The sequence below is a fragment of the Fukomys damarensis genome, unplaced genomic scaffold (assembly GCF_012274545.1).
Source record: "Fukomys damarensis isolate Sample0158 unplaced genomic scaffold, DMR_v1.0_HiC HiC_scaffold_15, whole genome shotgun sequence".
In the NCBI taxonomy this organism is placed as follows: domain Eukaryota; kingdom Metazoa; phylum Chordata; class Mammalia; order Rodentia; family Bathyergidae; genus Fukomys; species Fukomys damarensis.
This window is the reverse complement of record NW_022900927.1, coordinates 45,666,149-45,689,571: the sequence shown is the minus strand read 5'-3', so window position 1 is coordinate 45,689,571 and position 23,423 is coordinate 45,666,149. Positions and strand designations below refer to the sequence as shown.

The 23,423-nt window shown below is 38.5% G+C and overlaps 1 protein-coding gene across 4 annotated transcripts in view; it reads right to left on the bottom strand.

Annotated features, from left to right (window-relative positions):
* Tmtc2 (transmembrane O-mannosyltransferase targeting cadherins 2) overlaps positions 1-23,417 on the bottom strand; it is a 384,756-nt gene extending 361,339 nt beyond the window's left edge. For all 4 annotated transcript variants that reach the window (XM_010610162.1, XM_010610177.2, XM_033763823.1 and 1 more), the window contains exon 1: positions 23,182-23,417. In XM_010610162.1, coding sequence (XP_010608464.1) covers positions 23,182-23,264 — 83 coding nt within the window. In that variant the 5' untranslated portion in view covers positions 23,265-23,417. The remainder of the gene's footprint in view (positions 1-23,181) is intronic.
* Between the last annotated feature and the right edge of the window lie 6 nt (positions 23,418-23,423).

Here is a 23,423-nt window from a genome sequence, read left to right as displayed (position 1 = left end):
CCTCAATTATTGGCATTCCCTTGGCTGGCAGCCTGGACTTACTCCACTAACATCTCTACAGATTTGCCTTTTGGGGCATTTCATACAACTGGAAGCATACAATACTTCACCACGTTCTCAATATGGAACTTCAGTGAAATCACTTTACAGGGCTTACATTCCTTCACAATAACTGTACCCACACCTCACAAAGCTACTGCAAGAAGTAAATGCAGTGATTCATATGAAGTGCTCACAAGCTTGGCTGGTACATGCAAAGTGCATCATAAAAGACCTGAAAAGTAGTTGACAACTAATAATTTTCACTTATAACTCTAGCATGTTTTCAGTGCCACTAGAACTTCAAATTGAACATATCCGAAAACCACTTATGTACCTACTACTCTCTCAATTTTTTTTAAGCTGAGAAATACTGTGTGTGGCACAAAGAATCTAGGTTTCTGAAATGATGGTGAATCTTAAATTTTTTCTTACTCACGCTTATATGGAGTCTGCAATTCCTAGAATGAACCTCTTTATTTCCTTCAATTTCCCTCTTTCTCTTCTCTCCTCAGCTTTAGTTATTTACAGTTGTTAATATTTTCTTCTGACTGAGTGGAAAGCATCGTACCTGCTCTCCCTACCTCTAATCTATCCATCCTATTTCTGTCAGAGGACTCTAAAAGTAAGACTCATTATTTCTTTCTCACTCAAATGCTTCCCATACCTTTCAGTTTAGCTCCTTAGCTGAACACAAGAGCCCATCATGAATTGATTTCTACCCACCTGTGTATTTCCATCTCTGGCCTGTCTCCAAAACACACCTTTGGCACTTGCCACTCTGAAAGACTTGCAGTTTTCTCAATGTGTGAGCCACTCTTAAGCGTCTGACAACTCACAGGACCTCTGACATTACCACTTGCCTTTCAAGTCTCAATTAGCTCTATTACCACTCTGCTTATCAGATTCCCTGGACCACCTGACATGATTTGGGGGTCTCTCCTCTGGCCACAGCTCTCACAGTGCCATCAGCTCAGTGAGGTGACTCCTCTGTGGCCCAAGTTCAGCATTAGCTATAGGTAGAGGGCATAGAAGGACGGAGGGGCCATAAGAGAGGAAACGGGGAGAGGAAGAAGACAGCAAATAGGAAAGGACAGGAAGAGAGGAGGGAAAAGGAAAGCAGCCAAGAAGTACTCTTGGGGAACACAGGGTGACAGAACAAAGAGAGACAAAAGATAGGACTAGGGTCTCTGAAAGAAGACGTTTAGGCATTCATTTCTGATAAAAATTTGAACCCTTCTTTTTACTTCTATACATGATGATAATCATATAATGGTCTTTGTATTCTGATTCTGAAATATTACCATTCAGTGATCCTAGCTCTGAAGTGGAGGAAAAATTTACACACTTCCATCTGTTGGAGACAACATTTCATTTCCTTTCTAAAGCATTCCCCACGTTTACTGTCAATCAGCCATAAGTTACTTCTCAAGGTTTCCATCTGTTTTCATTTTTTTTCTCTTTTCATCAAAATCCACAGAAAAACTAGACTTATTTCAGTATGTTATAACACCAAAGATATTTAGGTAAAAGAATCAGTTAAAAAGAGGTATTGGAAATTATCCTAATCAGTGGTTTCCAACTTTTTCTCTCTAGACCCTTGTTATAAGATGTCCTGTGTCCACCCTACCCCCCCTGCACACCCTCCCCGCTCAAAGCCTCCTGAAGTCATGCATGGTGCTTTTTCAGAGACAGAAGGATCGAGGGTGTGTGACTCTGGGATTGATTCATGGTGCAGTGCTAGGCTCAAGGGCACTAGGACTAAGGGTGTGAGCACTACCTGCCCTAAGAACCCTAGATAAAATATAAAGGATAGAAAGGGCTGTGGTCATCCTTTGCTTACTTTGCTATTTTCCACCAATGCCAACAATGAACTGCTTCTCTCTGGGATGCCTGTCTGCCATGTCACCCCGTCTTGGAGGCAGCTGCTTATGGACTAAAAGCTCTATAAACTGTGAGCTAAATAAAACCTCTCCTCCTTTAACCTTTCGGGTGTCAGGTATATTGTCTCAGCAATGAGAGAAGTAAGACACCCTATTAGGTGTATCTGCATCTCCCATCTACTTCAAGGCCTTTCCCCCGCCCAGTATGGGTAATTGAACCCAAGGTCTTTCCACTGAGCTACAACCTCAGCCTTTTATTTCTTATTTTGAGATAGGGTCTTACTATACTTAGTAAGACTAGGCTAGGCTTGAATTTATGATCTTTCTGCCTCAGCCTTGCTAAGTACTGGAATCCTAGGTGTGTACCACCAAGCCCAGCTAGGCCTGGCTTTCAAAGAGTCTTATACTAATAACTTTACTTTTATACAAACAGTAGTCAAAAATGAAGGCTACAAATCAGATTTTCTACCTGATATTGAGATTCTTTAGGGCTGGGGATTTAGCTCAGCGGTTCGGTGGCCTGCCTTGCAAGAAAGGACCCGATCTTTACTTTTATACAAACAGTAGTCAAAAATGAAGGCTACAAATCAGATTTTCTACCTGATATTGAGATTCTTTAGGGCTGGGGATTTAGCTCAGCGGTTCGGTGGCCTGCCTTGCAAGAGCAAGGACCCGAGTTCAATCCCTGGTACCAAAAAAAACAAACAAACAAAAAAAGGATTCTTTAACTTATATATTTACTTATTAATACCTAAAATAAAACAAAATCCCAACATTTTATTAGCCTAAGTAATCCTGTATCCCATAATTTGTGTTTCCAATGAAGCTGATGGTGGTATTTGACCTTCCCATACCCTTCTCAGACTCCGAACTGCTGACCTCAGCCAAACTCCCTGGGTTTACAGCAGTGAAAGCCCTGGAAATCCTCCACACGTACAATCCTAATAACCCTAATTCTCTATGTTGTTTCTTCATAAAATCTTAATAAATGTCTTCTTGCCCTACCAGAGGTTCTCATCCTGGGTTTCACAGGAAGAATTCAAAAAGTTCATGAACTTGGTGGGGATAAAAAAAAAAAGGTATATTTTATTTTCATTATTCTCTAAGAAAACTTAGCACTGCCTTCAATTCTGAATGAAGACAATGAACCATGGCAGTGACTCTGAAGCCAGTAAGAACCATAAATACTTATTAGTACAGTTGCTACAAATTCCTAAAAAGCAAAACAAAACACTATATTCATAACTATTTTGATATTACAGAAACCAATGGACCAACTACTAGGTTTTGTTATTAAATGGATTAATAAAGAACGATATTATTATTATGCCCAGTGTTTCTACAGAGCAGAGTGAGAAGCCTGAGTTTGAGAGTCAGACACAACCAGGTTCAAATGCAATTCATCACTTAATGGCCCAATGACTTTAGGCAAATTACTTTTAACCTCACGGGACTGTCTTCTTATTCACAAAAAGCTAATACTAATAAATGCCCTATCGGAATAAAAGAATTAATTAAAATAAAATATATAAAGAAATTAAACTATTTTTGTATGTGAATAATTATATCTACTTTGTTCCCTTTTTTTTCTTTTTGGTGGTACTAGGAACTGAACCCAAGCCTTGCACTCAAGCCACACCACAACCCTTGTTGTGTTTTATTTTGACACATTTAAAACACAACACAGTCTCCCTAAATTTCCCAGGCTGGCCTTGAATTTTCAAGATCCTCCTGCCTAATGAGAATGCTCCTAGGTAGGTGGGATTGCAGGTATTTGTGCCTAAGTATTTTTTTCAGATTTTCTTTTATTTGCCAAGAATGGTGGCACATACCTATAATCGCAGCTCTTGGGATTCTGGGGCAAGAGAGTGGGGAGTCCTTAGCCTGGGCTAAACTACAAAGACCCTCTCTCAAAAATAAATATACAATGGTATCTCAGTTCACAAACTTAATTCTCTTCATGATTCTGGTCACAAACTAAATTGGACAAGAAACAAATCAAATTTTCCCTTAAGGTCAACATAGAACCTAACCATTGAATTTGATTCAATTCTTGTCCAGTTCCCATCTTTGATCCCAATATTGTTACCAATTCCTCACATCCTCTATCATCCTGAGCAATTTTCTTTTCTCCTACCATTCTCCAAGCTGAGGATACATGAGTGACTTGCAAATCAGTTTTGAGGTTTCCACCATTCCAACAACCTGATACTGAAACAGGGCCCAGTCACTGAGCTACTTAACTCCATTCTGTCTCCCTGACTCCATCTTTCCTCTCTTTTTGTTTTCCTTTGAGTTCCCAGTGTTCTCTTCTGCAGCCATCTAGGCTTTCAGGAAGAACAGGTCTGATGGATAAGTCTTGTCAATAGAGCTGAAACTATGTCCCAGATAAGAGCAACTTCCTCATTGGTCAAGGGCTTAACCTGAGATAATGATCAACCAGACCACAACCTAACTAAGATGACTTGTTTAGCCAGCAATGCAAACCCCCAGTCTTTCCCTTCATTCCCTTTCTATAAGGCCTCAAGGTCCTTTTCAACCCCTCCAAGGTGCATCTTAGGTCATTCATTGCAGCCACACTGATTAAAGCTCCTTTCTCCTGTCTTGCACCCCATTCATCTCTTTGAGAATGGGATGGATGTCCCAAGCCTAGTCCTTTGTGGAATCCCAGAGTCAACGCCTTCACTCTAAAACTCTGTGACAATAATACTGCTTCCCTGAATTATTTTCCAATCCCTCTAATGGTAATCATTCCTTCATGTAATTCTTATAATCATTCTTGTAATTCTTTTACCACAGTTAAGTACTCATGTAAGAAACCAAAAATACATGATTTTTATCCAGCAGGTATATGAGAATCTTGAGGAGACCATATGATTTATCATTTGCATAACATTTCACGAAAAGTGCCTGTCACATTAGGTGAGAAATAAAAATACTCCCATATAAAATTGAATTGGATTTCATGCTCATAACAACCATATAAGATCAGGAATTATTACGTTCTCCACAGATATGCAAACCAAGTTCAGACAAGTCAGTAACTTGCCCTTGAGAATAATTCCAGAAAGTACAAAACTGGAGAATAAATCTAAGGATATTCATTAGTTAATGACCCACTGTACACAATTTATTTTCTTAAAAGAAAAAAAAAATCACCCTACTTTTCTCAGTCTTATTCCCTGTAGAAGGAAAACATACAATTTTTACAATAACTTTCTTAATACCATTTTAATTAAACACACTCAATTATCATAATATATTCAGATCTTTTCTTAGGTCAAAAGTAAACTGGAAATACCCAGAGATGGAAGTACTGAGCTATTTAGGGGAGAAAGTAGCACCCTCAACAAAGCAACAACCAAATCCTATGCCTGTCTCCAGCAATCACCTTGGATAAGAGAAATTATCTCTAGATCTAAAGAGGGGCAACAAAAAGGGTGATTGTAATGTATCTCAAACCTTTGGAGGAGAAAATGGAGCATCCATGTTAGGAGCCATGTTTTCCTTTATGACAGCGCAAATCAATCACTGTGATTCGAGAGCACAGCCAATACAATGCTGGGTTCAGATATGGACCCGTGCTCAAAGGGAACTGTGTCACAATTGGCCACATCACCTAGAGTACCCCAGCAAAAGCTACAAACCCCAAACGTGAGCTGGGAGGAAAACTTCATAAACAGTGATTTTATAGATATGATTTCAACAGAACACATTTTCCTATTACTCCCACAAAGCATTTTACTGATACCAAAATACCTCCAAGCCTTACATAAGTGCTTCCTGGACGCATGCATGTATCACCACATCTTTAGCTCCTAGCAGTATCAGCAGTTCACCACTTGCAAATGGAAAAAAAAAAAGAAGCTCTGCAGAATTACACCAGGCTGAGTACCACCAAGAACAAGTTTACTACCTCTGAGTTATTTGTAATTTGATTATTTCTTCTTTGACTATGGCAAGTACAGAATTACATGTAAAGGCATGAATACTGTGTACCTACTCATAAATTTTAATGAGAATGGAACGTTCCCCAAACTTAAATTATGGTACCCTTTAAACAATAATTATGTGTTGGTTTATATGCCTCCCCTAGTTTAATTTTTTAATTGAATCTATTACCTCTAGATCAAAAGCTGACTACTTAAAAGTCTGCATTTGTAGATCTTGTTTATTTACGAATTAAGAATATTCAATAGGCTTTTCTTAAAATATTAAATGGTTCAACATATTAAATGGTTCATTCTGGTTCTATTTTTAAGTAGAACAGGTAGAGTTTAGCTATGACGTATTCCATTTACTTGCTGGTCTTTCAATTTCATATGTACACAAAATTAGTTATTTTTCAAATTCACTATTGGAAATCATATCCAAGATAGCATTTTCCACTCTGTAAGGATTAATCCACATATTATTTTAAATCCACAAACCAACATTTCAGCTACAAAATTTTAAAGGCCAGATGCTACTGCTTTGCAAATCTTCTATTTCTAGTTACATAAGCCAATAACATTCCTGAAAAACATAAAAATCAAGGCAATTCTACAACAGGCTGTCCATGTCCTGAAACTCATCTTTCTACCTGAGGACAATCATTTCCAAACTGCAGCCATCTGACAAGCAGGGATTCTCCCTGAGTATGGAGGATGACAAGCCAGACCAAAGCAAAAGCAGACTTCTTCCTTCCCAAGCGGGAGTGGGGAAAAGGCACCATCCTATCATTGCAGTAATTATTGATATGTTTTTCAAGGGTCCCTCCTGGGTAGCCCAATGAACAAAAAAGCATCAAGACCAGGCTGTCAACAACCAAGCAATGAAGGGGAGTCACACGCATCAGGTGTCAAAACCTCAATCACAGAAAATCTGGACCAGTGGGCAGACCACATGAGAAAATGGATACCAGAAGAATACCAAACAGCTGCTTAGTGCAGAGCTAAAGTAAGACAGATACCCATGGGGAGGTCAAGCAAAACACTTGAAGAGCACATTGAAACACAGCCTGAAATATTGTAACAAAGCAGCAGACAGCTGAGAAACAACTGCCTTGGAAACACAGGCTTGCAGCTAGAGGCAGGGGGCCCAGGTTAACAAACAGCCACATAAACATCCTAGAGGCAGGCACTCTGGAGGTAACAGCAGGTACTTCCTGCAGGCCAAACAGACTGCCAGGACCACTGATGGGACCCCGCACACAAAGGCTTACTGTTGCAGGAAAACCACTGCTCAGCAACACACTCGGATCAAAGGATTCCTTGGGACAACACCTGTGGCAATCATAATAGCATGGGGTCCCCGCCATGGAGTCACTCACGGCTATCCTGGTCTCCCAAGCAGCACATTCACCAGATTCTTCAAAAATCACCAAATAGTGAGGGAAAGGGAAGTCAGTAAAATTTTAAGTCTGTAAGTCTAACTTCGAGCTTTAATGTCTTGTCTAACAATTACTTCATAGACCTGTGTTTCTCAGTTATGCTCTAGGAACGCCTAAAACTGTCCAGATGTGCTGTCAGGGAACAGTAGGTTTGCCAGAAAAGTTTTAAAATTATGTGTCTCCATTCAGATCAGGGATGTCCAAATTTTTCCAGTCAAGGCCCAGAAGGTAAACATTTTGGGCTTCGCAAGTCCCAAGGGCTCTGTGGCCAGCAGAGAGAAAGCAGACACAGAGGATATGTAAAGGGATGAATGGGTGTGTCTGTCTTAAAAAACAGACTACAGGATGGATTTGGCTCACAAGGTGCCTACAGTCAAATTTAGATAAGAATCCAAAATACATATATGCACACAGATTTAGGAATATTCTGCCTAGGTGGCTACCTCACAGCTGATATGGCTACGTGATTTGTAACACCACTTTGGTGGTCAGCTGGCACCAAAACTACTATAGAAATTATTAAGGGTTATGAGAAGTGGATTTCTTAAGTTCATGAACCTCTGTGTATTTCTACCTTCTTCCAAAAATACTTGGCCCCCCCTTGTAACAGAGCCCTGTGTCTTGTGGTGAACCTCTATCCCTGAGTATAAGGTAGGTAAACCTGCCTCAGTTCTCCTCTCTGTGCCAGGTGATAAGTGCGGCCTAGATTTGAAGAAAGTTCCCCCACCATTCCCATGCCAGCAACCATGCTTCACAGATGATGACCTAAGATAGAATCAACTCCTTCCTGGAGCAAGTTTGAGGCAACCAGGAAAAAAACTCTAGGTTTGATCACTGTAACTGACCCCAGTGACCACAACATTCAGACATGAGGAAGTGGAAAGAAGTGAAATGCTCCTGGTTAGAGATCTTTTGTTCAGACAAGCAAGAAGCTGCAAATTCTCTGAATAGGGCCTATGTCATTGCTGCAAAATGAACGTTTGTGTCTCTCCAAAAATGCATATGTTAAGTCTTAAGGTCCAAGGTGAAGGTTGGAAAAAGAAGGGTATTTGAGAAGTGATTACATCATGAAAGCTCTGCATGAGCCCCCTACATAAGAGCACAGGAAAAAGATGGCCATCTGTGACCCAGACATGGGTCTTCATCAGACACTGAATTGGCCAGGGCCTTGAACTCAAGACTCCACAGCCTCCAGAACTGTAAGAAATAAATACGTTGTTTCTAAGCCACCCAGTTTATGCCCAAATGTACTAAGGTAGTCACTTATAATCAAGATTCCTTATTATCCAAATATTATGTTAAAAAAATAAAGGTACAGTGACAAAATGTTAGCAACAATTCAAAGAAGTGATTTAGGCATGCCAAAGTCCAAATCCACCATATCACATTCATGTCATGAGCAGGTATGTTCTGACTTATCAGCCCTCTTCTCACTCAGGAAGGAATGAAGGCATGCCCTTGCACCTCTTTTCACTGAACCTAATTTCCTGTGTTTTCCCTTTTTATCCACTTAAAATGACAGAAACTTCATTATAGTCTTTAACCCTTCTTTCCCTTTAACCCTCTATATTTAGCTAATACCAAGGAAAGCAGACTTCAACTTTCAATTTCTGATATACTCAAATTTCTGCTTCATGTTGTTCCTGCCTTACTTTAACCCTCATGACCACTGGGAATACAATTATCCAATATAATTCCACATAACCTATGTAATCCTATATAGCCAATATAACCCTATAGTAGCCAAGTTTCTGGTCTCTCTGCTTTGAATTTCACCCTACTGCAAACAATTCTTTAAATTTTATCAGGGAACACAAGGCCCTTGGTGATCTGGCTTCTACCAACTTGCAACTTCATGTCTTCCCTGTCCCATACCCTCCCTATACACCCCTAGTTCTCTTCTCGAGGCCTGTGCTCTGCTTTGGGACAAAAAGACTTTCTCTTCCTACAGATTTTTTTTTTCCAAACAGTCCTCCTTCTCTCTCATCCTTATTAAGCTTATTCATATCTATTCTCCAAGAAATAGTTTGAGCAAAAGCTTCTTAAGTGCCTCCATCTCTCCCCAGAGGGGTCAAGTGGCCTTTTTAGGTCTTCACTTGGAATCACAAGCTTGTCTCTATTGCAGACTATCTATCTCCTTAGTTGTCTCCCCACCAGACTCTGTGTTCTTTAAGATTACCATCTACGTCTTCTGCTGGGCCAGTGCCACTATGTGTCACACAGCTCCTGAAGTAGCTAAGAGTAAACAAGGAGGAGATAAGAGCTGAAAGCATCCCTGCTACTGCTTTCTCAGGAGATAGAAAATTTCTAGATAAGAAGGAATACTTCTAAATCAAAGGCCAATGCCTATTTGAGCTGATTTCCTGAATTTAAAATAAACCAAAATCGAATCTCTTTCCCAAATCTTGAATAGAATTATCATATTTTTACACTACAATTTGCAAAATTAGACTACTTAAAATGGTCAACATATCCTTACTTTTTCTTTCTTTCCATCAATGCCACTGACAACAGCCACTTCTGGCCCCTAAAATAAGTACTCAGAATATGCACACCCACAAAAAAAACTATCTACAATGCCATTACCAACTATCATTAAATCTTCTGAGTGACCTGTATATAAAAACAATTATCTCTTTACAGTTTTTGTTGCTTCTTTAATTTCTGTTCTTCTTTTTCTAATACCAATGTAACAGAATAGACATTTGTTGTGGAAATGAGCCAATGAATTAGCTACAATGATGTAATTTTGTAGGACAAAAAAAATCCTCAAAAAAATAATTTTCTTTTAAATCAAGAAAATTTTACAGAAGCAGCATTTACTAAAGATTCTGAGACTAACGTTCCAATTTTCAATAAAATTAAACTGCAGCGTTACTTATTTCTACAATTTCAGTCTACTCTGGTGAGCCTTTGGAATAGCTTATACACATGCACAAAATTTTTTCTTTAAATATACTAGGTAAGATTCTTGCACAGCATTTTCTTTATTTTTATGTATACTTCCAAGATGCTTAAAGGAAAGAAAATTTGGGCCAATTTCTGGTCTATGTTGTTTATTGAGAAAAAGTTTAAAGTAAATAATAGTCATCATATCCCATGACTTATAGGAAATATTTGAATTCATTTCCAACCAATCGTCATAAGTGATAACCACTAAATAAATACAAGTAAATTTTAAATTTAAGACTATGCTTAATTACTAAAAATAATTTTAAACCAAGCAAGGTAGCATATGCCTATAATCTCAGCACGTGGGAGGCTGAGGCAGAAGGACCGCAAGTTTGAACCCAACATGGACAATTTAGTGATTTAGTGACATTATGTCAAAATGTGAAGGCCTTAGATTCAATCCTCAGTACTGCCAATTAATTAACTAATTAATAAAAAACTACTGAGTCTAACTTACATCTATAAAGCTTACAGTATATTGCCTAATTTAGCATTAAATTTACCACCTCTCTTGGGGCTTCCATTTGAAATTCTTAGAACTCAAATTCTATGTAAACAAAGGTGACCAAATGGAAATTATTATGACAGCCCTTTATAAAATACAAACTAGTACTTTATAATACATACCAACATTTCAGCCTGCAGTCAAAATATATTAAAGAATTATTTAAAAAGACCTACTTCCATAATCACAGGTGAATTCAGAGAATTTCTATAGTCTTGATTTCACTGGAAAGAAGTTTATTTGCTGCTCTAGTCCCAATTCACAAAGATACCAGTCAAACTCTCCATCTTCCACCATATGGCCTCTCCAAAGAAAAAGTACATCCAAATGTTCCCAGACTCATCCCTTCCTCTGTATCCTTAAAAGAAAGAGGTGCATCACAAAGCAAAAAAGGGGTAAAGTACTTAAGTTAAACTTCTCTCAGTTTCACTGAAGTTCCTTTATAGAGATGTCATTCTTAACCTCTTCCCTCATAATAAATAATCATACCTTCTCATCCAACTCCAAATCCTGGAGAAATATAATCACTGGACTTTTTGTTTGGTTCTCAAAATTAACTGTGGAAGCGTGTTTAATAAAGTCTTGACTTTCTGATTTGCTACACCAATTCAAATTAATTCCAGAAACTTAAGAGTCATCTTGTAAAGCCTACTTCTTGTCTGACTTTAATAACATAAAAACAATATGAATGATTTTTTAAACCACTAGGATTATTAAAATAGTAGGTGAATTTTTACCTGAATATTCTAAAAACGTTTCAAAGAACAGATTAGTACACTACTAAAAACCAGGACGCTTTCCACCAAGATCCAAAAGCACTCTTCTTTTTAGAAGGTTGCCACTCGCTGTTAGAATTCAGCCATCAACAGGAACAGAGTAAACATTCCAACTGAGAAGACGGTAACACCTAAGAAATGAATGACAGTTGTGGAAGAGGGAAAATATCTTTGGTTGATAGGGTTTGTTGTATTAATGTGCCTCATTTTTCACTGCGGCCTATGTATCTGTGGCACTGTTTTACCTCAAGACATTATTAAGTGCTCCAAAGTAGCCAATTTCAAGACTACTACTCAGGCTAAGGAACTCAAACCTATCATTACAAAACTGTAACGTACATTTTAAGCTGAAAGGGACTCTCGAGGGAATCTCAGCTACACCCTAACTTTAAAGAGAAAGCTTTGTTCATGTCATCACAACTAGCCAAGAGGCTAAGGCAAGAAGATTGAAAGTTGGGAGGCTGGACTGGGCAACTTAAGGAGACCATCTTGAAAAAAACAAAATAAAATGAAAAGGCCTGGGAGAAAAGCATTAGTGATATAGCACTCCCTTACTAACAACTGCAAGGCCTAGGTTCTACCTCCATACAGAAGAGGAAGGAGGAAAAGGTGGGAAGAGAGAGCAAAGGGAAAAAGAGGGACCAGATGGGAGCTGCTGGCTTGGGGACTTTGGGGATTGCTGGCCACAAGCATGCATAGAGGTAAGTAGAAGTGAAATGCAGGGGGAAGAAGGAAGGTATGCACAGAAGCTTGGACAGCAAGTGCCCAACAACAGGGTCCAAGTGAAATAATTAACTATAACATGGAAAGACAACCCAGCTCTGTTCTCGGGCAAGAGAGGTGAGCTGCTCCATATTCAGTTAATGCCTGTAAAATTTAGAAAATTGGTGAGTCCTGTCTCAAAAAAAAAAGGAAAAGGGTGGTGCTCAGCCTCCCACCTCAGCCTCCCAGAGTGCTGGGATTAGTCCAGCACCTCCACAGCCAGCTGTTTTCTATGAACATTAAAAACACCAATTTTGTCTGGTGCAGTGGCACACACCTGTAACCTTAATGGCTCAAGAGGCTGTGGAAGGGGGATCACAAGTTTGAACCCAGCCTAGCCAATTTAGTGAGACCTGGTGCCAAAATAAAATAAATAAATTTTAAAAGGGCTGGGGATGTGGCTCAATGTGAAAACCTGAGTTCAGACGCCAGTACCATAAAAAAACCTACTAATCTTGGAGGTCACAGAGATGAGAGACATTATTATTTACTGGTTTCCCTCCAGCTTCATAGATAACATCTTTGATCAAGGCTGCCCCATGGGTGAAAACTGTTCTCCACCAAAATTTACCTTTTTCTCTTCTCCTCTCTATTCTGTATACTAACTGCAAGGTTAGCTAGTTCTGAAAAAAATAAAACTTTTTAATCATTAACTCTTGTGACAAAACCCAGAACATTTGGTAACCATCAGGTAACAGCAGTCTGTGTGTCCAAAAAGCAAACCACTACAAAATTTGCAATAACTCCAGACCCTCTTCCACCTGAGATCAAAAATACACTTCTCCAAAGTCCCTTTGCAAATTCTGTACCTGTGATCCCTAATGAAGTTCTTCCCCCTCCTGTCTGTCTCTGGCATTACTGGCTTCACTGGGCAGCAGAACTAGACCTTGGTTACACCAAGGCAAATGCATATCAATTTATTTGTCAAAATCAGAATCTATTGTGTCTACAGTTATATCTCAAAGTTGATACTGTTTTTTGTGATGGTGAAAGATACTTCAAGAGGTAATCCAGAATTTCACCAGGCATTCTGCCTTTGAGAATTTAAACAGTAACAAGCTCATAATCAATATACTAAAAAAACTGTTTTTAAAAAGGAGTAAAACAAAGATGAAACAAACTGACTAAACTCATACACAGAATAAATACACCTATCCTCAACCTTTTCTGACCTAAAAATTTAGGTAGACATTCCAAATGTCTGTAAAACACATTGAGTTTATCTATAATATAGTTAAAGGAAGTAGAGTCTATTACCCAAAGTGTGGGTTCATGAGTCTACAATATGTGTTGTACCTGAAAGTAACAGAAATGCAGAATCTCCGGCCACTTCAGGCAGAATGTGCATTTTAAAAACTGGGTGACTGCAGCCTGGGAAGCACTGATCCAGAAACATGCAAATATATTAAAAGGGAGTCAGCAAGTAAGTGCCCATCTCAATGTCTCTTTAGGAGACGCAAAGGGAGATTTTAGCTGGCTCTAAAAGATTTTAATAATCAACTGCAATATGAAAGCAGAGAGGCAAATTACAAGAGATGACCAGGACTAAAAGACTGAATACATTTAAAAGTAGCCACCCACACTTTCTTCACAAAAATAACTGACATTATTATCTACATTTGTGACTTTGTTTCTGTTTCTGTATTTTTGTTTCATTTTTTAAGATAGGGTCTGGCTATGTAGCTCAGGCGGGTCTCAAACTCACAATCTTCCTGCCTCAGCGTCCCAAGTACTGAGATTACAGCTATATATCACCATGCTCAGCTAAAAAGCTCTAAAACAGGGAAGTTTCAACTTTTATACATATATATCAGGATCAAGAAACAACAGACTGTTTTTAAAAGAAAAGAAAAACTCAGAAATGAGAGGGAAAACATCTCCTAAAGAGATGTTTTTCTTTTTACAGTACTGAGTACTGGGAAGTGAATCCAGGACTTTGCATGGAGCTACATCTCCATCCCTTTTTCACTTTTAATTTTGGGACAAAGTCTTACTAAATTGCTCATGATCAGCTCAGAATTGTAGTCCTGGGATTGCAGTCATGACCACCATGTCCGGCTTCAAGAGACTGTTTAATTAGACAGAGATTAGGTATTCATAGCAAAACGTGGCTGGTAATTTGGGCATACTAATGCCTTTAATAGATTTTTATTCAAATCTCATATTCATTTTCTTTGGTTAAATCAGGACATCAACCTAGAAGAGTGACTTAAACTGTAAAACCGTGGTTTCTTTTCTTTGTTTTTTTTTTCACTTTTTTTTTTGCTTCAACAGAACAGGAATAACCTTCCTATTTCAAATGCAGTTTACCAAATGAAATCAAGTGTACCAGTTTTTCACATCAGCTATAAATAATTACCTCCCTCTAAAGAGCCTATTTCTGCAAATAAAAATGTCTTTGGGTCTGATTAAACTTCATCACCTAAGAACTTTTCTTCTGCAAATTTGCAGTTGGGAAATCTGTCATTAGAAGTTTGTTTGTAAAAATGAGTTCTTTTCAACAACTTTAGGAGAGGAATCCTAGAGTTAATTATTTGGGGAAGGAAAAAAATCAACCTATTCTAAAGGAAATATACTTGAAAATATGTGGACCCATGTATTTTACCATAATAGATCTTCCACAATCGAAGGCAGCATGCTCAGTAATTTATGAAAATGCTTAAAAACATGACGACAGGATAACAGAAGTATCCAATAAGCATTTTGACTACTGTCAGAAATACTCTGAAGGAACTATTACAGGCTCATCAGAGTGGCCAGCACTACCCCTAGAACCCCTTTTTGCATCCTCCCCAAACTGCAGAAAGCAGCCAAGCCCATGAATGCGATCTCCGTGGCTACCACCTAAGGCACCCCCCGCAGAGAATAAATTTGCAGGGAAGTCACATCAACATGCACAGACATCCAGTGAGTCCTTGCTCCCTCTGAGGATCCTTAAATGAGTTTAACTACTGACTCACATTTAATCCAAAAGATGCTACTAACTGAAGAAAAAGCACAGTAGACATGCTTTCATTGTGGAACAAATTGGAAATTAATAAAAAACAAGATGTTTACCATTTTCTAAGTATCTTCATTTATCTCCCTCTCTCAGATACTAGTTTTAGAATCCCAGGTCTGTAACAGAAGCTCAGTAACAACATACTTTATGATAACATCCTGAACATAAACAAACTTCACTGATAAAGTAAAAATAGAAAACAGGGCTATGAGGCGCATCCCTTGAGCTGCTTGACAGAATACTTATTATAAGGAACTGAAAAAAGAAAACAAAGTTTCATAAGACACAGCTGTAAAAATTTTGCTGGCTTTACTCATCTTTTAAAAAAAATTGTAAGAAATAAACTTGTGAACTGCATTTAAAATTAATGCCCAAAGAATTCCAAATATGCAGGGTTATATGGACTGCCATTCTTCTCCCTGGGTTTTTAAACAATGGTGAAACACAGCTATTTGAAATACTTCAGGCCCATCAGTTAACACTGCTCAAAATGTCAAGAGCCATATTGTGCCCCAGTGGCCTCTCTTCAGCAAATAACACATCCTTTGAAGTTAAAATACTACTAAATGATGCCAAGTGAGAATTCCTAGTAGAGTCAAATTTACCTACTTCCAAAGAAGTCAATAATCTGATATCGCCATTAGGAAAACAGCATTTTTATAATCAAAACATTCTGAATTCTTCAGTTGCAAATCTCAATCATTTGTCTTTATCTCATGGCAATCTTCTTATAAGCTATTTCCTAATTAAATAAACCTACACTCATACACCTGTAGCGATGTCATTTTTTTAGCCTGATGTTTCTGAGGAATAATTACAAATTTATTATATAAATTCCATAGAAATGAAGGTTAGTCATCAAAAACAGAGATTTGACAGAAACATTTTATTTGGCATAAAACCTAGCACAGCGTGGTGATTCCAATGGCACTAATGTGCGTTTCATTCGATAAATCATGTAATTTAGACAATCACCTTGACTGTGACTACCTTTTGGGTCAAACTTCATATCCTGTCTCTCTGATAACAAAAAATGCCCCAGTAAAGAAATCAAGAAACAAAAGCTTACATGAAATTATCATAAGCAAATAAGATCTCCTCACCAGACACTAAGGTACTTGTAAAATGAATATTGTAGCTCTGTCCTCAAGCAATGTGGCACATGCATAACACCCAAAGAAGTAAATAAACATACTATTCAATTTAATTCAACAATAAAATAGACTCTAAATCCAGAGGCAGAATTTTCAGTTGTCTTTTTTCCATACTAATTTTCTAAACATGAACACATCAAACTCTGTCTCCATCTCATCTGTAAGATAATAACTGCTTCTTGTTCAGATTAATTGCATTTATGAAATGCCTTCAACTAAAATAGAGTATTCTAAAAACATGACAGTAACTTATATCGTGAAAACAATCATTTTGGTGTTCTAGCATTTAGTTAATTGCTTCCCATTTACTTGTAAAGAAAAATGATCATAGTTGTAAACTGGAAAAAGTAATCCTAAAAAGTTTCTCAAAGACTGAAATGAACATTTATGCCTTTTATTCTAGGAACTTTGAATACCAGAGAAAGTGACAAATGTGATGGAAAAGCTAAACTGTCAAAGGAAAAAAAAAGTTTAGAGTGATAGATGGAAATGTGATAGTGCTGCATCTGCTTAGAAATAACTGCCTAGAAAATACTGTCCAAAATCTGTGAGGGAGAAGTCTTCAATGTCTATGACCAATTGAGATAAACCTAGTTAACACAAGAGTTCAATCACTGCAGACATCCAAGGAAAACAGGTTACTTGAAGTAGGAAGGACTTTAGCAGAGGTATTTGAAAGCTTCCAAACTTGTATATATAATATAGTGCAGATTCAGTACCAGTCCAAAAATAAAGACATATATCCTAATAACAGTGCAATGTCTGGTACAGAAGTTAACAGAATCCCAATGCAATTTTAAAACATGAATATTGATGAAAACAAGCAATATTCAGTAAAAAGTTAACAAAAAGAGATAAATGTGAGTGAATTCTATAGACCAAAGGGCAATCTCAGCAATTTCATGGGCCTAGCATAAGTCTCTGACATCAAAAACTTCACCTGCAAAGTACAGGTAGGAAGAGAATGTTTCAAGAGCTGCTGCATGACAAAGGTGAGCAGCTGCTGTAGTTATTTACGTTTAAGCAGAACGTGTCTAGTAATAGTGATATATTGAATATAGCAGTTACTCCTCAAAACATATACAAATCAAATCTTCAAAGAAACCACCCAACACAGTATATAATTACACCTGTACCTAGATATTACACCCTTTTCATCCCGTGAAAAGCAGAAGGTAAGCAGTCCTGATGACATGTCGCTCCATTTTTCATAACTAAGCTCCTAAATGATGACAGCTATTCATAGAAGAGAGGTCTTTATATTCAACAATTCCTGGTCCTTCTTTGAAGACTGCCACACTTGTCTTTTGTGAGCCACTAAAATAAGTACACAAAGTTGATACAAGTGGCTCACAAGAGAAAAACCAAAAACTTTAAAAGATAAATGCTAGCATATTAAAAAGCACTTTGAGCAAGACTAATAAATGTATAACAATGTAGGGTTGTCAGGCAGATTTTCAGAGTGCCTTATGGATAAATTTTGTCCTTTCCTAATATTATGAAGGAGCCTGTTTTAAAGATAATGCACCCTTGACCTACGATAAACAGCTGCACCATCTCGGGCATTTTTAAAAAGTGCATTTAATGTACTAAGCAGCACCAAAGCGATCAGGAAGACAAACTATGCTGCCCACTCATGCTGGAATCCAAAAGGTTGTAGCTATTTCAGAATTATAACGGTAGAGAATTCAGGGTTATGACAGAGGAGAAACCAAGTGCAGATGAATCAACAGAGTGTGTGTGTGTGTGTGTGTGTGTCTGTATGAAAACAAACAAGAGACAGATGGCTGGCAAGTGATTTTCCCTTTAGCATTTCTCCATGTCTATCTAGTCTTGTATGTGGGTCATCCGCTACAATAAACACCATGTGACAGGATCAATGGAGGCAAAGCAAAGCAGTCCATAATGATTTCACTTTGCAATTTTAATTTTCCAATAAGAGATACATTTGGTCAGAAGAGCAAAATGAACCATTTGCAAAGAGATTCATTTAAACAACACATGGGGGGAGGAGGAGCACAAATAAAATAGTTCATAAATTGTTCCCCTCTCCATTTTTTTCAGTTTTATAAATTGGAAAGGAAAATAAATGGTAAAATAACATTCCTGTACACTTAGCCTTCTTCTTCTAATAATGACTTGATAAGATTTGATACAAGGCAATGCCTCCATTTAACTTCTTAGCAAGTCTTTCTATATATATCTGCATTTACTAAATACCAGGCATGCCATCAATGTACTGGAATTTTAAGATACCAATTCCAGATTAGTCTAAGGTAAATGCATTGGGGAGAAGCTTTCAGACAGAAATTAGCAGAGTGATTGATCATCTCAGGAGGGATTCTTATCATATCAGGTCTAAAACCCAAATTAACAATTAACATGAAAAGACCAAACAGGAGTAGTTCAGTTATTTTTTACAGGGAAAAAAAGTTGATTTTTATTAATATGCCTTAAATCTTCAATTCCTTCTTTAAAATAATGCCAGTTAAAATCATTATAGAGAAAATCTTAACTAGTGTTCCTATAAAAATTAAGAATTACATTCACATCCAAACTAAAAAAACTAAACTAGGAATGTACTATTAAGAGTTTTAGGTGTTTTATTTTTTGATAGTGGAGATTGAACTCAGGACCTTCACACTGAAAAACTCACCATCCCTATTTATTTTTTTAAATTGCCCGCTAGCCTGGAACTTGTGATCCTCTTGCCTCAGCCTCCCAGAGCACTGGGAACTCAGTCCTGCACCAAGTACTTTTCCATTAGAGTGAAAATTTCTGCTGTGAAATTGTTTCTCCAAGCTTTACACACATTACTGTACAGAATAGCTAAGAGGCCTATAAGCAATGTTAATGATCATGGCTGGGTTTACTAAATCCAAATGGACAATAAGGAAAAAATATCTTCAAATATCTTCTATAAATACATTTTCTTTAGTGAATTATTTCACTCACATGAGAATTCAAAATATGCAGAAATTAGATTACCTTATTCATTTGTTGTATGTCATAAAAGGGCATGTCATTAATCAATTAGATAATACAAGCAAAATGAAATCGGACTTCAAAACATTTGGTATTTACCTTTGTAAATACTCTTCTCAGTGTTATCGCCATGAGAAACTTACAGCGGCATTATTAAAAAATGAGAAGGGAAAAATGACACTATGTCTTCCTTACCAAACATATAAGAAAGCAGAGAACTGGGGTCAGCAGGTTTTTTTCCACTGACCTAAACACCAAATTTCTCTAGAAAACAAGAGCAACTCTTTCAAGGAGTCACATACAGCATGACATAAAATTTGGCAAAGATTGCATATTTAAAATTCCAATGTTCCTCTAACCACCACTTCAGATTCAATGGTCATTACCCTATACTGAAGGCAAGGGAAGGGGGACTAGAGTGTGTTTATCATCTGATACTGTGGATTCTACTCTTCCACCGTTTGTTTCCACACATCATACAAATCTTAGGGTCAGCACAGAAACACGTGTAAAATACTCAATTTTACCATAAGGAGACTGATGTTGCTTTAAGAAAGTTTCATGTTACCACTTAATTTCAACCAAGCTCCATCAAACATTGAAAGCAATTATACAGTTTATAAAGTCAAGTTGATCACTGTATTTAAAAGCAATGATAACTCTGAGAAGTACCACAGCAATAATGGCTAAGCTAAAGCAATCGAGGCCCTCCTGATGTCAATGCCAGACTATTCATGGTCAAATGCAGGGTGCTGATTTAGTCAGGCAAGTCAGGCTCCAGAGGCATCCCCCTCCTTGAGCACTACTCTTTGTCTGCAGCCTTGGCCTTTTCTTTCAGAACTGAATTTTTCAAAAGTTCCTGAGGGGCAGAAGAATCCACAGATGCGACCTAAGCAATGCATTAAACATGAAATTTTCCAGTCTGAAATGGAGTTGTGGAAATAAACAATTATCAGCATCCTACAGTTCCCACTGGGCTCCCCAGTGCTCTTTACTATTCACTCACCAGTGAGTTCCAGTACTTGGAGAGAAAATATGGGAGTCACAATTTACAGTGCACCTTGGCAATGAATCATTGTAACATGCTGTGCATAACAATAATTCCTGGGATATGTAAAAATAAAGATTGCTACTCTGAAGACTTCACATATTTAAAAGCCTGTGTTTGCCTAGGCAGTTCTGCTAAGAAAGAATATACTTTTTAAATTGTAGTGAAGTATGATTCCTATTTTAGCCATAAATGTGTGTGTGTGTGTGTGTGTGTGTGTGTGTGTGTATATATATATATATATATATATATATATACAGAGAGAGAGAGAGAGAGAGAGAGAGAGAACATGCACACAATAAGGTCTATATATCATATGCTATCAAGCATACGATATGGGAATATCATGACACTAAATTCATCTTTTGTAGCTCGAAAATAGAAGTCAGGGATTTTAACACTCAATTTGACCTATAGCATGTGAAGAACTTGTGACAATTGGGAACCATCAAAGCACAACTCATTTATCATCACACTCTCACCATTCTCCCAAAGTCACAAAGTCCTAACATTTCTGATATACGACTCAGGGGTACAGACTAAGCATCTGAATTACAGAAAAATGCACAATTTTTACCCTTAATTTTCAAACAATATTTTCTCCTGACATGACCTCTTTAGGAACTGGGCAACAATTAAGAATAGTATACAATAGGAATGCTTGATTTATCGTAGTCTTCTAAAATCGTGACAGTATTACATTTTTTTAATCAGCTTTATATTCTTGGTCTAAATTTTCCTCAAACTGCCCCCAACACAGCCAGTGACTGTTCTCTCTCTCTCTTTCTCTCTCTCTCTCCCTCTCTCCCTTCCTCCCTCCCTCCCTTTCTCTCCCTTTTAGTGAAAAGCCATCCATCTTTGGAAACAAAGGCTTTTTCCATCAATATCCTAGAATTAGCAGATGCACCATCGCACAGAACTAGAAGAAAGGAAAGTAGCTCAGGTAACCTCACTCTTACATGTCTCAGAGCATGCAGTGTAACTGCTAAAATCAGTAAACTGAAAGTTGAGGAAAAGTTTATGCCTACTGTGCCTTCCTATCAACTAAGCTATGACAGACACTACATGAAATGCATTAAGAAGGATTTGTAGGCTATTTCTGCACCTATTATCAGGTGATTTCATTACAGACACATGGGTGTGAACCAAGATTTGCTGATTTAAGGCTTACATCCATGAGCACTTTTAGCAGAAGACTGGGCACACACCAGAGAATACAGGATATGGCTAATTAGCACCAGGAGAGGAGTCAGCCTTCACCCCCCCACTCACTACAAACACTTTTCTTAAGTTCACGCCCTGCCTCACCCTCACCCTGGGGACCCATTCCCTTTCCATAACCCAGAGAGGCTGCTGAAAAGCTGTCAAAGTAAATCTGTGCTCACTTTTTGGATGGTTTAATTTCAATGGCGCATGAAACACCCCAGGACGGTTAATAAGTTTAGCCAGGCGTGCTGTTCTCCTTAATATATTTTAATTACACATCTGTTTTAATTGTAATCAGATAAAGTCACCGGAAAGGCACAAATTGGAATTTTCCCTAATGGCTATAGGAGCTTTTCAACAATTTCTAAACACTAACAACGTTTAAAAATAGGTAGAGAAACCAGCACAACTGTGACATTTTCCAAGAATCAACGCAGTTTCTCCGACAACAGAGTTGGAGTATTATTAGCCACCCAAAGTAACCCAAATGCACAAGACAACTTCGGTCCCTAAGGGCGTCTTCTTCTCCAATTAGCACAAGCGAATCTGTAATTTCTAATGCAAAATTTCCAAACAGAAATGAAAGCCGAAGCTTTTATAAAGTGCAGCCCCAACGATTGGCGAGGGAGGCTGCCGGGGGCGGGGATGGGCTGTTGGATCTACCACCCTCGGCGGCGTTATCTCGGCTCAAAGTACCGTCCACGTCAAAAGGGAAAGTTGAAGCAAAGAAGGATCTCTCTTTTCACTTTTCTGGCAACTGTCAAAACTTGCGCTTTAACTTGGGGAACTAACAGTGTCCTATCAATAAAAGGAAAGGGTACCGGGAAGATCTGTTAGGGGGCGGGGTGCGGCTTCCTTCCAAACCAGACGTAAAATCGCTTACTGGGTTTTTGTAACACCACGGATTACCTAAGACTGTTTTTCTTCTTTTTTTTTTCAGCTTTAATTAAGTTTATTGGTACATTTTAGGGATACAGTACAGTTACATTCATTGTTGGGATCTTGTACCTCTACATGACAAGTCTTGATTCTCATTTTTTCCCCTTACCTCTGCGCTCCCTTCTACGTTCATTAAACAGTTCCCTTTGTGTTTCTCTTCTTTTTTTTTTCAGCTTTAATTAAGTTTATTGGTACATTTTAGGGATACAGTACAGTTACATTCATTGTTGGGATCTTGTACCTCTACATGACAAGTCTTGATTCTCATTTTTTCCCCTTACCTCTGCGCTCCCTTCTACGTTCATTAAACAGTTCCCTCAAATTGCCAGGATTTCCGCTAAGAAACTTAAGCGCCTGCCAACAGGCGAGAGGCAAGACAACGAACCTGCGGCAAACTCAAACTCCGGGCCCGCCCCGCGCTCGGGTCCCGGGCGACCGCCTGAGGTGTTCAGGACCGCGCGCCACTGAACCTTCAGGTGCTGGACCATCCCTCCCGAGCGCTCGGAGCCCTAGAGCGGGGCGCTCCCCGCGGGGTTCCCACGCGAGCCGTCGCCCCTTACCTGTCGTCGTAGCAGAAATCCGCGCTCAGGGTGTTGAGATACAAGGCGAGCCCCAGAACGCTGCTCACCAACTCTGCAATCATCTCTCCACCGCCTTCCCTCCGGCCCGGCTCCCAGCGCGAGGACAGCAGCGGCAACAAAACACAGAAGCATCAATCCCCACCTTCTGCCGCCTTCTCCTCCCGGCTGCACTTTTCCCTCGCTTCCCCCCCCTCGAGCCTCGCCCTCCCTCGGGTCCTGCC